General features: G+C 32.1%; 3 protein-coding genes across 4 annotated transcripts; 1 reads left to right on the top strand and 2 right to left on the bottom strand.

Moving 5' to 3' along the window:
- Positions 1-2,387: 2,387 nt before the first annotated feature.
- On the bottom strand, positions 2,388-3,656 carry LOC106448449. The gene is made up of 3 exons (XM_013890333.1): positions 3,095-3,656; positions 2,627-2,956; positions 2,388-2,557 (listed from the first exon to the last, which is right to left on the bottom strand). The coding sequence occupies exons 1-3, from the start codon at positions 3,654-3,656 to the stop codon at positions 2,388-2,390; spliced, it is 1,062 nt and encodes a 353-aa protein (XP_013745787.1).
- LOC106446372 (glutathione S-transferase T3-like) lies at positions 3,438-7,792 on the bottom strand. Of its 2 annotated transcripts, XM_013888085.3 has the most exons (4): positions 7,245-7,607; positions 6,238-6,728; positions 6,089-6,145; positions 3,438-4,799 (listed from the first exon to the last, which is right to left on the bottom strand). In XM_013888085.3, exons 2-3 carry the CDS (start codon positions 6,716-6,718, stop codon positions 6,093-6,095), a joined length of 534 nt encoding a protein of 177 aa, XP_013743539.1. In that variant the 5' UTR covers positions 6,719-6,728; positions 7,245-7,607; the 3' UTR covers positions 3,438-4,799; positions 6,089-6,092. The 2 variants fall into 2 exon arrangements, with proteins under 2 accessions (XP_013743539.1, XP_048634796.1); XM_048778839.1 differs by having other exon boundaries at positions 3,438-6,145; positions 7,245-7,792.
- Positions 7,793-7,842: 50 nt separating this feature from the next.
- On the top strand, positions 7,843-9,076 carry LOC106345698 (homeobox-leucine zipper protein ATHB-7-like). Its single transcript, XM_013784867.3, has 2 exons — positions 7,843-8,277; positions 8,396-9,076. Exons 1-2 carry the CDS (start codon positions 7,948-7,950, stop codon positions 8,777-8,779), a joined length of 714 nt encoding a protein of 237 aa, XP_013640321.1. The 5' UTR covers positions 7,843-7,947; the 3' UTR covers positions 8,780-9,076.
- The last annotated feature ends 8,084 nt before the right edge of the window (positions 9,077-17,160 follow it).

Raw genomic sequence — 17,160 nt, 5'->3', positions numbered from 1 at the left:
CTTAGCAGTAGTGGCTGAAGAAGTAGGGTACTTACGCTTGCTGGCCGCTTAAATTGTCCGATAATTATTTCATTCTGATGAATGATGATAACATCATAAAACAAGTGATCAGTTTGGCCAAAGCAATTAGATATTTATTTTCATCCATTTATTCTATAAAATATTATCAGGAAAAGATAAGCTTTTTTTAAAGACGGTGCGAAATGTCACTTCCTCATTGGCACCACGTTGGCACATGTATCGACACCATCAAATATTCAGGTTACATAATCGAGTTAAATAGTAGTTTCTCGCAATAAAATTTGTTAATCTTGCAGGGAAAAGGTCGAATGTTGTTTTATAATATTATTGTCCATTGGGGGAAATACATGATTTAATTTTACTGTTCATTCCAGAATTATTTTTTCAAAAATATTCTTTTGCTTGCTATTAGTAGCTAGAGACATAAATGAAAATTAAAAAAATGTACAATCAAATTCATGAAAAGTATATAACGACACTAAATATCCTCGATCGTAATTTATAACAAAGACATGAGTAAGAGATTAACATTAACGTCCTTAATGTTCAACAAAAAATATTTAAAATAAATATGTGTCAATGTTTAGTTTGTAGTAGGTACTCAAGATGACATGTTTAATTAATGATAAACTGTACATCACACTAAGAAATACAATTCCATAATTATGCAAGGTTTTCCGAAAACATTTAGATCTTAAACAGTTGTGGGAAACGGGAAAATGCTGGAAGGATTAAATGACGTTAACTGTTAAACATATTTTATGTGGAGGTAATATTATAATCTTTCTATAAACTAAGATAGGTTAAAAGTCTTGCAAAGACTACTAGGATAGCAGGTAGGATGTATGTCAAAAATATAGTAATCGATGGACTATAGTTTTTTTTATTGATTATAGTTGTTTCACAGAACCATTACTTTACCGTGACTTTCGTTGTTGAGCAAAACTTTAGCGGTACAAAACGTTTATTCCATTAGGAAACAAGCTATCTTCACTCGTTAGGGTAGATTTTCTTTTCTTTGTTGCTAAAGAAACAAAGGGTATATCTTGCGTTCAAATAAAAACAAAACACTTAGCAAACGTGACACCATACTGATAAATGATAATCTAAACCTAGAAATCTTGATTGATTGTAAACATATAAGCAGAAGTAAAATTACACGCGGCAAGTCGAGGAGCTTGCAGATATAAACAAGACAATGAACCGTCTTTTCCGAAATTAAATACACTGAATTTTCTTTTTGAAGCATTTGTCTTCTCCTACGGCTACGGCTCTTATAAGAAATAGACATGCGATATTTAAGTTAACCGCGACACGTCTGTCCTTTTGCTGGACAAAAATAGTCAGGCACCACCATAAATCAACAGCCACGTCATCTTTCTGTCAACTTTGATGTCCCAAAGCAAAGATCTCTCATTCTCTGATTACAACTAGTTGGCTAGTTTTCAGTGGCCGAACCTGATGGTTTTGATCGCAACTTCTCAAAATTTTCAATCTAATGTACATGTTTTCTTAGATATAGAGAGAAATTTCAATTGAAATGACATTAATTCTTTATTTTATTTTTACCATGTCAAATATTTTTCCTTTCTTCCAAGGATCAGATTTATGTATTACATAAAACTAGGGTTTGTAAATGTCACGCCTAGATGGCCCAATTTAATTGGTTGTTTGTATTAATTAGGCAAAATAATCTCCGACAAGCAAAGGGGTACGTAAACCGTAAACTAATCACAAAAGCAAGAATAAAAGCTGGTTTTCACATTACTAGTACTAATATTTGTTAAATTATTATCGTTGTCGTTACCGTGAAGAAACAAAGTCTATGATCTTGTTTCCTGTTTGAAATAAACATAAAAGTCTGGTCTTCTATTAATTTTTGTATGACGAGCATAATTTCTTTTTTATTTTTGGAGAAAAGGTAAAACATAACAAAAAAATATTTTGAAATCTTGATTCCTGAAGAATTATTAAAACGCTTTTTTGTTAAAAACACATATCACTCCATTTGGTGAAAAACTTCACAAATGATTTGCCCAAGAAGAAAAAGAGGCGTTGTAAATTCTATCACCCAAGAAGATAATTTTGGAAAAACAAATTTAGAAGTAATATTATAAGACCATATCCAATGGTGATACTCCCACTTGAGTCCTTAACAATATTTTAAGCATAAATTTTTTTTTTTTTTTTTTTCATTAGTTAAGGATTCGGATCTAAAATACTCGTCCAATGGTGATCCTGAAAAATGAGTCCTTAGGAATAAAATAATATTATTTTTTTAAAAAAATTAAAATTGAAATTTTATTAATTGCATTATTAAAAAAAAAGATACAATGATTTAATAATATTCCAAAGAGAACTAATTATTAATCTTGATTACCAAATTTATTCCAAATGTTTTCGATCAAATCATTCTTCAATCGATCATGAGTTTGCCTATCACGAAGATCATTGCGGTCGGGAAATGTATCATTGAACAATGTAGGAATTTCGTTTAGGACCTCCGAGGTTCTCGAAGATTCTCCTTCTTGAAAATCTGAAATATTAACCCGGTTTGTATAACCATCTCGTTCATCTTCAACTATCATATTGTGTAGTATGATACATGCTCTCATAATCTTCCCTATCTTCTCTCTGTCCAATGTACGAACCGGGTTTTTCACTATCGCAAACCGAGCTTGCAATACTCCAAATGCCCGCTCGACATCTTTTCGGGCTGCTTCTTGCCATTTAGCAAATGACGCTTGTTTGGGACATTGAGGGAGTGTGATAGATTGGATAAATGTTGACCACTTTGGATATATACCGTCCGTGAGATAGTATGCCAACTTATACATGTGTCCGTTGACCATGTACCTTACCCTCGGAGCTCGACCTTCTAAGATATCGTCAAAAACCGGAGACCGATCGAGGACATTAATATCGTTTAAGGTACCTGGAAGACCGAAGAAAGCGTGCCATATCCAAAGATCTTGTGAAGCTACAGCCTCTAAAACAATCGTCGGTTTTCCGGATCCACGTGTGTATTGTCCTTTCCAAGCGGTTGGGCAGTTTTTCCACTCCCAATGCATACAGTCAATGCTCCCGACCATCCCTGGAAAACCGCGTTGCTCTCCAATATAGAGTAGTCGTTGAAGATCCTCCTTTGTGGGTCGTCGTAGATACTCATTACCAAATAAGTGTATAACTGCGTCAGTGAAATGATGTAAACAAGAGTGTGCTGTAGTGTCCGCAAGTCGGAGATATTCGTCAACCGAGTCAGCCGCTGTACCATAAGCAAGCAGACGAATAGCCGCCGTACACTTTTGAAGTGATGATAGACCCCACCTACCGGTTGCATCTTTTCTCTGCTGAAAGAATATAAAGTTCTGCTTGAGGGCTCTGACAATACGCAGGAATAAATTCTTGTTCATGCGGAAACGTCTTCTAAATATTTGTGCCGAGTATGTCGGGTCTTCACTGAAGTAGTCATTCCATAACTGATCATCTCCTCCTTCACGGTCTCGTTCAATATAAGCACGGTTCGCCTCATCATCGGGTTGGTCCTCCACTATGTCGTTGTAGTAATCTTCAACTATTTCATCAACAAGTTCGTCTATTCTTTCGTCTAGACCATCGGATGAAGATGTTGACATTTTAAGAAGTCCTAATATGTTAATCATAGAAAACTTTAATTTTGAACTTTTTTAAATAGAGTTTATCATATTTACAATATTATAAAACTTTAAGTTTGAACCTTTCATCAACAAATTTTTATCATATTAACAATATTATAAAACTTTAATTTTGAACCTTCTCATATTAGGAATATTATTGAACTTTAATTCTGAACTTTTTAAAATAAAGTTTATCATATTAACAATATTATAAAACTTTAATTTTGAACATTCTCATATTAGGAATATTATTGAACTTTAAAGATAAATAAAATTTTATTTTGTTTTAGATATGCACATTTTTTTTTTTAAATAGTCATATTACGATTATTATAGAACTTTAGTTTTGAGCTGTTATTTAAAATACTAGTCATATTACAAAAAAAAAAAAAATTTGATGGTTTGTGATTTTACAAACCGTTTGTGATTTTACTAACCGGTTTGACGATGAAGATCTCAGCACCAAAAGAACAAGTGTCTCACTGTATTGTACGATGTAACCTTCACGTGGAATGTTGAAAGAGGAATCAAATGTGCATATCTAAAACAAGATTAATAACAAGATTATTAACAAAGATGGATCAAAGAGATATGTAAACAAGATTAATAACAAGATTACTAACAAGATTGTTTACAAAATTATGTTAGCATGATTATTAACAGTTATATTCTATCAGCCGATTATGTAAACAAGATTATGTAAACAAGATTATGTGCAGCGGTTTTGATACAAAGAGAAGATTATGTAAACAAGATTATGTAAGCAAAGAAGAAGATAATGTTACATAAGTTTTGATACAAAGAAGAATATAATGTTACATAAGTTTTGATACAAAGTGAAGCTTACATATGATCCGTGAAATGGTACATATGATCCGAGGAAAACAATGAGAGTACTTTAGAAACTCTCTGAAAACATGAACTTGACTCTCAAGAGGAAAACAATGAGACTACACTGCAAAGACTACAACTACTACTTATAATACATATGCTAGAGAGAGTGACCCGTGACTCATACAACTACACCCGTGATTCCTACTCCATCACCCGTGAATCCTACTCCATCACCCGTGATTCCTACTCCATCAGATAAAGACCCGTGACTCCTTCCCACATGCGAACCTGTCAAAACAGAGTGACAAGAGTTAGTACCGTGTCATAACCATTAAAAAACAATCAGTACACAAACAGTTCTACCTCAAAAGCAAGATTGAAAATAGATCATATCATTTCGGACATTAGTTTGAGCATGAGACTGTTTTCCATATCTGAGAGAGGTTCTTTCTTAGCTAGTAAACGATCAAGAAGCTTTTGTTTAGACAGTTTCTCTTTAATTTCTAAAACCCCATGTAGCCTCGACAACTCCTCCTCCCTGCCACTCTTCTTCTTCTTGGTACTAGCTTTGGCCGCTTTAACCCCGCGAGGTCTAACTTCTGGATCGACACCTTCGGCCACTTCTGTATCCACCTCCACAGCTTGTTTGCGCTTCTCCTTTCCAGCGTCCTTAGCAGGATAGTGGGAGCACCATTTCTGGTCGTATCTCAGCTCCCTCCAGCAGTGATCCATGGCGAACTTGTAGCCGACCGTGTTGAAGAAAATGTCCAAGGCGGTTTTCATCACATCATCATCGTTTTGCCCACTTCTCTGCTCCCTCAGAGCCGCATCGTAGCAGCCACAGAACTTGGATACATCGCCGTTAATCCTAGACCACCTCTGCTTGCAAGAGGTGATCTCTCTCGGTACTGTCCCAGCGAGGAGAGGACTTGCGTTGTAGTACTCTACTATACGCTTCCAGAAAGAAGTGGACTTCTGCTCGTTGCTCATCACAGGGTCCTTACTGGTGTTTAGCCAAGCACCAATAAGGATTTTATCATCTCTGGGAGTCCATTTTCTCCTCTCAGGACATGAGGCATTTGGATTCACACCAGACTTTGCCCGAACGTCCGGAGAAGAGCTCACAGGAGACTTAGCAGGAACGTCGGGAGCACTCATGAAAGGAGAGTCATCAGGACCTTGACTACCGAACCAAAAAGGTTCAGGTGAATCAAGGTCAACTGGAATTTGACTAAAGAGAAGATTACTAAAATTTTTTCCATTAGCCATTGTTTTAATTGTTTCTCTGTGACACTCTACTAGTGACACAGAGGGCTTAAGTAAGCCTTCTACTCGATTAATAGCAATCAGATCAGAGCAGTTGAGAAGGTGGAAAGCAAATGAGTTCATTAACTACTCGACTAATTAAAAGCACATCAAATCAAACCTAAATTACTACAACCACTTTCTTTCCTTCCGGTTTCGAATCTAAATAACTACAACTACTTTCTTTCCAAGCAAATCAAAACCTAAAAGCACATTTAATTTTCCTTCCGGTTTCGAAACTAAATTACTACAACTACTAATAATATAATTACCTCGTTAAAGAAACAAAGCACGTACGCCCCAATCCTCTGAATCCTTTCCAAGTATTCCTGAAAAATAAATGAGTAAACAATCAACTTTCACACACTTTCAATATTTATAATACATATGAGAGATGAAAAAATAAAAGGAAGTAACTCACCTAGCACAATAAGCAACACCAACCCTAACACTAAGCTGAAGACCATTAGCTTAGCTCCTGATTTCTTCTTTGTGAACTCGGAAACTTGCTTCTCAAGACGGAGTAACTTCTGCTCACGTTGATTCGCTTCACCCTTAACCGCATTAAGCTCCCTCTGAAACTCTCTCAGCTCCTCCTCCACCGCCACGTCCCACCATTTCCAGACGTGGCAGTCTCTATCATCGGCATTGGAGCACGTTATGTAACGTCGGTATGGATCTTTTGGCGTTTGGGAGTATCCGTGAACTGGCTCTGAACCACAGTAGCATGTCCTTGGGATGCCATCATCACCCTCTGCTGATGGTTCCCAGTCACTGGCTTCTGCATTCCACCGAGTAATCTCAGCTTCAGCCGCGTACATCTCACATTCGGCTTCAAGGAGGGAGGTTAAGTCTGGAGAGTGTGAGGAGGAAGAAGGCTGGCTGTAACTGTATCGTCCCATTATCGTTTATCTGCAACCAAAACAAGTAAACACTTATGTTAAGGACCAATAAAATCAACAGCAAATAACGAGTAAGAACAACGTTAATCAATTACGTATGTTAAAGAACAACAGCAATCAATGTTAAATAATCAAAAGCACATGAACGAGAATCATGTGGGAACAAGAGATGAGTGTTGACAATAAGGACCTCTTGCTAAAAATCTTGATTCTCATTAAGCGGAAAAGGAACAATAGATTTGACATGTAAGAGCTGAGCAACACGGTCCCCAAAATCGTTAAAGAGCAGCTCTCTGTAATCAACAAGAGAGGAGATCCGAGACCGATACAAACCATAAACGTTTGGAAACCCTATCTAAACCCCCAAAGAATCCGTAAATCGATTTTGCCCCAAATATTTATGAAACCCTAATTTGAAAATTTTCTCAAATCTGTCGGAATCCGAGAACCAAACCCTTAATACAGAACAAACAAGATGGAGAGTGATCTATAATCGATAAATCTACGAGTTAAAGCTTTGATTTACCTTACACGAGCCGAGGATGAGAGATCGAGCAGAATCGTCTCGAAATCGCCTTATGTCGAAGAGGAGTTTTTTTTTTTCGGTTTGGCTCGAGAATGATTTTTTTTTTCGACCCTACACAAACCAAACACAAATTCGATCCACTCACCACGTGACGCGTGGCTAAGGATTGAATCCTTAAGTCCGCTGCGACGGACCAATCCTTCGTCGATTTAACGCTAATAATAGTATTTAATTACAATTATGCTTAAGGATTTCTCTTATGGACCGGGTGAAATCCACCGTTGGACATGGTCTAAGAAAGCTTCATAAAATAAGAGTTATCGAAAGATATAAGAAAATAAAAAGGTAGAAAAATTCTTGATCCGGAGTTAGATGATAAGTTTGCGTTGAAATGAAACTCGACATAAGCAGTGACAACGACGACTCTATAAGCAGCCAAAATCCGCCCCTATTGTTGTTACCTGTCGACACACAAATCGTTTAGCTAAAAAAGAATATAAAACTTACAAAAGTAACCTAAAGTTTAGATCTTATTATATACAAATGACCCCTAAATCGAAATTCGAAAAACTAATAATATCATCAAATTTTAACATAAAAATCTCAGCCTCTACACATCTATATATATATAGAGAACCAGCAACACAAAAACAGAGATTCCAAAAAAAAAAAGATGCAACAAAAATCATAAATCATCTTAGGGATGATGTCAGCAGATCCTTTCATGACCATGAAGAAGATAAAGAAGAGCAGTCACAACGAGAAAAATCAGAGAAGGTTTAGCGACGAGCAGATCAAATCACTGGAGATGATGTTCGAGTCTGAGACGAGGCTTGAGCCAAGGAAGAAGGTTCAGTTAGCGAGAGAGCTTAGCTTGCAGCCTAGGCAAGTGGCTATATGGTTTCAGAACAAGAGGGCTCGTTGGAAATCTAAGCAGCTAGAGACAGAGTTCAACATTCTCAGACAAAACTACAACGACTTGGCTTCTCAGTTTGAGTCACTCAAGAAAGAAAATCAAGGTTTAGTCTCCGAGGTAATATTAAGTTCTTAACATGCTTAATGGTTATATACATACCGTGGTTAGGGGCTATTATAAAGCTCTGTTTTAATGGTTATATTATTGATCAGCTGTTGTTTTAACTTGTATGCAGTTGGATAGACTAAACGAGGCGATTCAGACAAAGCAAGACGAGGGAAGAGAGTGTTGTGGTGATCAAACGGTGGTAGCTCTAAGCAGCACGGATCATGAATCAGAAAAGGAAGAGAACACGAAGCCCGAACCGGAGGAGGTTAGGCCAGAGATGGAGGTGTATGCGAAGGGTCATCATGATGATTATGGGTACAATAGCCACATCAAGAGAGAGTATTTTGGTGGGTTTGAAGAAGAAGCAGATCATTTGATGAACATTGTGGAACCAGCTGATAGTTGCTTGACATCATCTGTTGGCTGGAGAGGTTTCAAAGCAAATACTAACATCTTGGACCAATCTAGCAGCAATTACCCATCGTGGCATGTTTGGTCATCAACTATATAAGCTCTAAATAAACTTATAAGATGAAGAGAAAACTACGTATCTTTAGTTTTAATATTGGATATCAAAATCTATAAGTCTGCATCACGTGATATAGAGGTGTTTGGTCCAGCAAATGACTCGTCGATGGCGAGAATTTTGGCAGGATTTTTAGCTCAAATCTCATGGTTTTTGTCTGTATAAATTGTGTTAGAAAGAGTAGGTATTTTCCCAGTTAGTCTTTCTAATTCTGTTATAAGTAATAAGTACTTGTAATAGAGTTTACTATACATTAATAAAAATACAGAATGTGTTTAAAAATTTTAAAACAGCAGTAAAGATTATAGGCTTCAGTATATAGAGTATTTACCGAAAAAATAAATATTTCGTAGGGGTTAACCCATAGATTTTGAGACAAATTCAAAAAATATATGAAAATTCTATTTTAATGCATAGTTACATCCCTCACTAACATATGATGAAGGTCAAAGAGGTTTGAAATCTTTGTTGTCTCCGTTTTACTAGAGAATAGCGATTTTATAGTGGTTAGTCAACCAATTTATGCAGTATTATGAAGTTTTACTAAATTAATTGACAAAAAATTTAAACGACGCCCACGTACCATGAAATAGAGTTTAATATACATTAATACAAATGCAGAATGTGTTTAGTAATTTTAAAACAACACTAAAGATCATATGCTTCAGTATATAGAGCATTTACCGAAAAATTCAATATTTTCGTAGGGGTTAACCAATAGATTTTGAGAAAAATTCAAAAAATAAAAATTCTATTTTAATGCATAGTTGCATCCTTCAGTAACATATGATGAAGGTCAAAGAAGTTTGAAACCTTTGTTGTCTCCGTTTTTCTAGAGAATAGCGATTTTATAGTGGTAAGTCAACCAATTTAGGGAGTATTATGAAGTTTTACTAAATTAGTTGACAAAAATTTTAAACGACACACATGTACCATGAAATAGAGTTTAATATACCTTAACACAAATGCAGAATGTGTTTAAAATTTTTAAAACAACACTAAAGATCATATGCTTCAGTATATAGAGCATTTACCGAAAAATTAAATTTTCCGTAGGGGGTTTAACCCATAGATATTGAGAAAAATTCAAAAAAATGAAAATTCTATTTTAATGCATAGTTTCATCCCTCACTAACATATGATGAAGGTCAAAGAGGTTTGGAATCTTTGTTGTCTTCGTTTTTCTAGAGAATAGCGATTTTATTGTGGTTAGTCAACCAATTTAGGGAGTATTATGAAGTTTTACTAAATTAATTGACGAAAAATTTAAACGATGCTCATGTACCATGAAAGAGAGTTTAATATACATTAATACAAATATAGAATGTGTTTAGAAATATTAAAACAACAGTAAAGATCATAGGCTTAAGAATATAGAGCATTTACCGAAAAATTAAATATTTCGTAGGGGTTAACCAATAGATTTCGAGAAAAATTCAAAAAAATAAAAATTCTATTTTAATGCATAGTTGCATCCTTCAGTAACATATTATGAAGGTCAAAGAGGTTTGGAACCTTTGATGTCTCCGTTTTTCTAGAAAATAGCGATTTTATAGTGGTTAGTCAACCAATTTAGGGAGTATTATGAAGTTTTACTAAATTAATTGACCAAAAATTTAAACGACGCACATGTACCATGAAATAGAGTTTAATATACATTAATACAAATGTAGAAAGTGTTTATAAATTTTAAAACAACACTAAAGATCATATACTTCAGTATATAGAGCATTTACCAAAAAAATTAATATTTTCGTAGGGGTTAACCCATAGATTTTGAGAAAAATTCAAAAAAATAAATATTTTATTTTAATGCATAGTTGCATCCTTCACTAATATATGATGAAGGTCAAAGAGGTTTGGAACCTTTGTTGTCTCCGTTTTTCTAGAAAATAGCGATTTTATAGTGGTTAGCCAACCAATTTAAGGAGTATTATGAAATTTTACAAAATTAATTGACGACAAATTTAAACGATGCCCATGTATAATGAAAGAGAGTTTAATATACATTAATACAAACATAAAATGTGTTTAGAAATATTAAAACAACAGTAAAGATCATAGGCTTCAGTATATAGAGCATTTACCGAAAAATTAAATATTTCGTAGGGGTTAACCCATAGATTTTGAGAAGAATTCAAAAAAATGAAAATTCTATTTTAATGCATAGTTGCATCCCTCACTAACATATGATGAAGGTCAAAGAGGTTTAAAACCTTTGTTGTCTCCGTTTTTCTAGAAAATAACGATTTTATAGTGGTTAGTCAACCCATTTAGGGAGTATTATGAAGTTTTACTAAATTAATTGACAAAAAATTTAAACGACGCCCATGTACCATGAAATAGAGTTTAATATACATTAATACAAATGCAGAATGTGTTTATAAATTTTAAGACAACACTAAAGATCATATATTTCAGTATATAGAGCATTTACCAAAAAAATCAATATTTTCGTAGGGTTAACCCATAGATTTTGAGAAAAATTCAAAAAAAACAAAAAATTCTATTTTAATGCATAGTTGCATCCCTCACTAACATATGATGAAGGTCAAAGAGGTTTGGAACCTTTGTTGTCTCCGTTTTTCTAGAGAATAGCGATTTTATAAAGGTTAGTCAACAAATTTAAGGAGTATTATGAAGTTTTACTAAATTAATGGACAAACAATTTAAAAGATGCCTATGTACCCTGAAATAAAGTTTGATATACCTTAATAAAAATGCAGAATGTGTTCAGAAATTTTAAAACAACACTAAAGATTATGTGCTTCAGTATATTGAGCATTTACCGAAAAATTCAATATTTTCGTACGGGTTAATCCATAGATTTTATGAAAAATTTTAAAAAATGAAAATTCTATTTTAATGCATAGTTACATCTTTCACTAACATATGATGAAGGTCAAAGAGGTTTGGAACTTTTGTTGTCTCTGTTTTTCTAGAGAATAACGATTTTATTGTGGTTAGTCAACCTATTTGGGGAGTATTATGAAGTTTTACTAAATTAATTGACAAAAAATTTAAAAGACGCTCATATACCATGAAATAGAGTTTAATATACCTTAATAAAAATGCAGAATGTGTTTAGAAATTTTAAAACAACACTAAAGATCATATGCTTCAGTATATTGAGTATTTACCGAAAAATTCAATATTTTCGTAGGGGTTAATCCATGGATTTTATGAAAAATTAAAAAAAAAAATTCTATTTTAATGCATAGTTGCATCCTTCACTAACATATGATAAAGGTCAAAGAGGTTTGGAACTTTTGTTGTCTCCGTTTTTCTATAGAACAGCGATTTTATTGTGGTTAGTCAACCTATTTAGGGAGTATTATGAAGTTTTACTAAATTAATTAAAAAAATTTAAACGACGTCTATGTACCATGAAATAGAGTTTAATATACATTAATACAAATGCAGAATGTGTTTAGAAATTTTAAAACAACACTAAAGATCATATGCTTTAGTATATTGAGCATTTACCGAAAAATTCAATATTTTCGTAGGGTTAATCCATAGATTTTGAGAAAAATTTAAAAAAATGAAAATTCTATTTTAATGCATAGTTGCATCCTTCACTAACATATGATGAAGGTCAAAGAGGTTTAGAACTTTTGTTGTCTCTGTTTTTCTAGAGAATAGCGATTTTATTGTGGTTAGTCAACTTATTTAGGGAGTATTATGAAGTTTTACTAAATTAATTGACAAAAAATTTAAAAGACGCCTATGTACCATGAAATAGAGTTTAATATACCTTAATAAAAATGCAGAATGTGTTTAGAAATTTTAAAACAACTTGAGTATTTACCGAAAAATTCAATATTTTCGTAGGGGTTAATCCATGGATTTTATGAAAAATTAAAAAAAAAAAATTCTATTTTAATGCATAGTTGCATCCTTCACTAACATATGATAAAGATCAAAGAGGTTTGGAACCTTTGTTGTCTCCGTTTTTCTAAAGAATAGCGATTTTATTGTGGTTAGTCAACCTATTTAGGGAGTATTATAAAGTTTTACTAAATTAATTAAAAAAATTTAAACGACGCCTATGTACCATGAAATAGAGTTTAATATACATTAATACAAATGCAGAATGTGTTTAGAAATTTTAAAACAACACTAAAGATCATATGCTTTAGTATATTGAGCATTTACCGAAAAAATCAATATTTTCGTATGGGTTAATCCATAGATTTTGAGAAAAATTTAAAAAAATGAAAATTCTATTTTAATGCATAGTTGCATCCTTCACTAACATATGATGAAGGTCAAAGAGGTTTGGAACCTTTGTTGTCTCCGTTTTTCTAGAGAATAGCGATTTTATTGTAGTTAGTCAACCAATTTCGGGAGTATTATGTAGTTTTACTAAATTAATTGACAAAAAATTTAAACGACGCCCATGTACCATGAAATAAAGTTTAATATACATTAATACAAATACATAATGTGTTTAGAAATTTTATAACAACACTAAAGATCATATGCTTCAGTATATTGAGCATTTACCGAAAACATTCAATATATTCGTAGGGGTTAATCCATAGATTTTGAGAAATTTTTTTAAAAATGAAAGTTCTATTTTAATGCATAGTTGCATCCTTCACTAAAATATGATGAAGGTCAAAGAGGTTTAGAACATTTGTTGTCTCCGTTTTTTCTAGAGAATAGCGATTTTATAGTGGTTAGTCAACCAATTTAAGGAGTATTATGCATTTTTACTAAATTAATTGACAAAAAAATTAAAAGACGCCTATGTACCATGAAATAAAGTTTAATATACATTAATACAAATGCAGAATGTGTTTATAAATTTAAAACAACACTAAAGATCATATGCTTCAGTATATAGAGCATTTACCGAAAAATTCAATATTTCCGTAGGGGTTAACCCACTGATTTTGTGAAAAATTAAAAAAAAAAATAAAAATTTATTTTAATGCGTAGTTGCATCATTCACTAACATATGATGAAGGTCAAATAGGTTTGAAACCTTTGTTGTCTCCGTTTTTCTAGAGAATAGTGATTTTATAGTGGTTAGTCAACCAATTTAGGAAGTATTATGAAGTTTTACTAAATTAATTGACGAAAAATTTAAACGACGCCCATGTACAATGAAATAAAGTTTAATATACATTAATACAAATGGAGAATGTGTTTAGTAATTTAAAAACAACACTAAAGATCATATGTTTCAGTATATAGAGCATTTACAGAAAATTCAATATTTTTCGTAGGGGTAACCAATAGATTTTGAGAAATATTCAAAAAAATGAAAATTCTATTTTAATGCATATTTGCATCCTTCACTAACATATGATGAAGGTCAAAGATGTTTGAAACCTTTGTTGTCTCCGTTTTTCTAGAGAATAGCAATTTTATAGTGGTTACTCAACCAATTTAGGGAGTATTATGAAGTTTTACTAAATTAATTGACAAAAAATTTAAAACACGCACATGTACCATGAAATATAGTTTACTATAAATTAATAAAAATGCAGAATGTGTTTAGAAATTTTAAAACAACAGTAAATATCATAGGCTTCAGTATATAGAGCATTTACCGAAAAATTCAATATTTTCGTAGGGGACCCATAGATTTTGAGAAAAATTCAAAAAAATATAAATTATATTTTAATGCATAGTTGCATTCGTCACTAACATATGATGAAGGTCAAAGAAGTTTGGAACCTTTGTTATCCTTGTTTTTCTAGAGAATAGTGATTTTATAATGGTTACTCAACCAACTTAGGAAGTATTATAAAGTTTTACTAAATTAATTGACAAAAAATTTAAACGACGTCCATGTACCATGAAATAGAGTTTAATATACACTAATACAAATGAAGAATGTGTTTAGAAAATTTAAAACAACACTAAAGATCATATGCTTCAGTGTATAGAGCATTTACCGAAAAATTCAATATTTTTGTAGGGGTTAACCCATAGATTTTGAGAAAAATTTCAAAAAATAAAAATTCTATTTTAATGCATATTTGCATCCTTAACTAACATATGATGAAGGTCAAAGAGGTTTGGAACCTTTGTTGTTTCCGTTTTTCTATAGAATAGCGATTTTATAGTGGTTAGTCAACCAATTTAGGGAGTATTATAAAGTTTTACTAAATTAATTGACAAACAATTTAAGCGACGCTTATATACCATGAAAGAGAGTTTAATATACATTAATGCAAATGCAGAATATGTTTAGAAATTTTAAAACAACAGTAAAGATCATATGTTTCAGTATATAGAGCATTTACCGAAAAATTCAATATTTTCGTAGGGGTTAACCCATAGATTTTGAAAAAAATTCAAAAAAATGAAAATTCTATTTTAATATATAGATGCATCCTTCAGTAACATATGATGAAGGTCAAAGAAGTTTGAAACCTTTTTTGTCTCCGTTTTTCTAGAAAATAGCGATTTTATAGTGGTTAGTCAACCAATTTCGGAGGTATTATGAAGTTTTACTAAATTAATTGACAAAAAAATTTAAACGACGCACATATACCATGAAATAGAGTTTAATATACATTAATACAAATGCAGAATGTGTTTATAAATTTTAAAACAACACTAAAGATCATATGCTTCAGTATATAGAGCATTTACCGAAAAATAAATATTTTCGTAACCAATTGATTTTGAAAAAAATCAAAAAAAAAGAAAATTCTATTTTAATATATAGTTGCATCATTCACTAACATATGATGAAGTTCAAAGAGGTTTGGAACCTTTGTTGTGTCCGCTTTACTAGAGAATGGCGATTTTATAGTGGTTAGTCAACTAATTTAAGGAATATTATGAAGTTTTACTAAATTAATTGATAAAAAATTTAAACGACGCCCATGTACCATGAAATAGATTTAATATACACTAATACAAATGCAGAATGTGTTTAGAAATTTTAAAACAACACTAAAGATCATATGCTTCATTATATAGAGCATTTACCGAAAAATTCAATATTTTCGTAGGGGGTTAACCCATAGATTTTGAGAAAAATTCAAAAAAATGAAAATTCTATTTTAATGCATAGTTGCATCCTTCACTAACATATGATGAAGGTCAAAGAGGTTTGCAACCTTTGTTATCCCTGGTTTTCTAGAGAATAGCGATTTTATAGTGGTTACTCAACCAATTTAGGGAGTATTATAAAGTTTTACTAAATTAATTGAAAAAAATTTAAACGACGTCCATGTACCATGAAATAGAGTTTAATATACACTAATAAAAATGAAGAATGTGTTTAGAAATTTTAAAACAACACTAAAGATCATATGCTTTAGTATATAGAGCATTTACCGAAAAATTCAATATTTTCGTAGGGGTTAACCCATAGATTTTGAGAAAAATTCAAAAAATGAAAATTCTATTTTAATGCGTAGTTGCATCCTTCGCTAACATATGATGAAGGTCAAAGAGGTTTGAAACCTTTGTTGTCTCCGTTTTTCTAGAGAATAGCGATTTTATAGTGCTTAGTCAACCAATTTAGGGAGTATTATGAAGTTTTACTAAATTAATTGACAAAAAATTTAAGCGACGCCTATGTACCATGAAAGGGAGTTTAATATACATTAATGCAAATGCAAAATGTGTTTAGAAATTTTAAAACAACAGTAAAGATCATAGGCTTCAATATATAGAGCATTTACCAAAAAATTAAATATTTTTGTTGGGGTTAACCAATAGATTTTGAGAAAAATTCAAAAAAATAAAAATTCTATTTTTATGCATAGTTGCATCCTTCACTAACATATGATGAAGGTCAAAGAGGTTTGGAACCTTTTTTGTCTCCGTTTTTCTAGAGAATAGCGATTTTATAATGGTTAGTTAACAATTTAGGGAGTATTATGAAGTTTTACTAAATTAATTGACAAAAAATTTAAACGACGCACATGTACCATGAAATTGAGTTTACTATACATTAATAAAAATGCAGAATGTGTTTAGAAATTTTAAAACAACAGTAAAGATCATATGCTTCAGTATATAGAGCATTTACCGAAAAATTCAATATTTTCGTAGGGGTTAACCCATAGATTGTGAGAAAAATTCAAAAAAATGAAAATTCTATTTTAATATATAGTTGCATCCTCGAGTAACATATAATGAAGGTCAAAGAGGTTTGGAACCTTTGTTGTCTCCGTTTTTCTAGAAAATAGCGATTTTATAGTGGTTAGTCAACCAATTTCGAGGGTATTATGAAGTTTTACTAAATTAATTGACAAAAAAATTTAAACGTCGCACATATACCATGAAATAGAGTTTAATATACATTAATACAAATGCAGAATGTGTTTAGAAATTTTAAAACAACACTAAAGATCATATGCTTCAGTATATAGAGCATTTATCGAAAA

The sequence above is a fragment of the Brassica napus genome, chromosome A4, assembly GCF_020379485.1.
Source record: "Brassica napus cultivar Da-Ae chromosome A4, Da-Ae, whole genome shotgun sequence".
NCBI classification, from domain to species: Eukaryota; Viridiplantae; Streptophyta; class Magnoliopsida; order Brassicales; family Brassicaceae; genus Brassica; species Brassica napus.
The sequence above is the reverse complement of the archived record's forward strand: the minus strand, read 5'-3'. Positions and strand labels throughout refer to the sequence as shown.

Coding starts and splice junctions, on each gene's coding strand:
- LOC106448449 (XM_013890333.1), bottom strand. CDS start 3,656: ATGTCAACATCTTCATCCGATGGTCTAGACGAAAGAATAGACGAACTT. Junction 2,957..3,094: donor GATGGTCGGGAGCATTGACT/GTATGCATTGGG, acceptor TCGGTCTTCCAG/GTACCTTAAACGATATTAAT. Junction 2,558..2,626: donor AGGGAAGATTATGAGAGCAT/GTATCATACTAC, acceptor TTAATATTTCAG/ATTTTCAAGAAGGAGAATCT.
- LOC106446372 (XM_048778839.1), bottom strand. CDS start 5,900: ATGAACTCATTTGCTTTCCACCTTCTCAACTGCTCTGATCTGATTGCT.
- LOC106345698 (XM_013784867.3), top strand. CDS start 7,948: ATGATGTCAGCAGATCCTTTCATGACCATGAAGAAGATAAAGAAGAGC. Junction 8,278..8,395: donor ATCAAGGTTTAGTCTCCGAG/GTAATATTAAGT, acceptor ACTTGTATGCAG/TTGGATAGACTAAACGAGGC.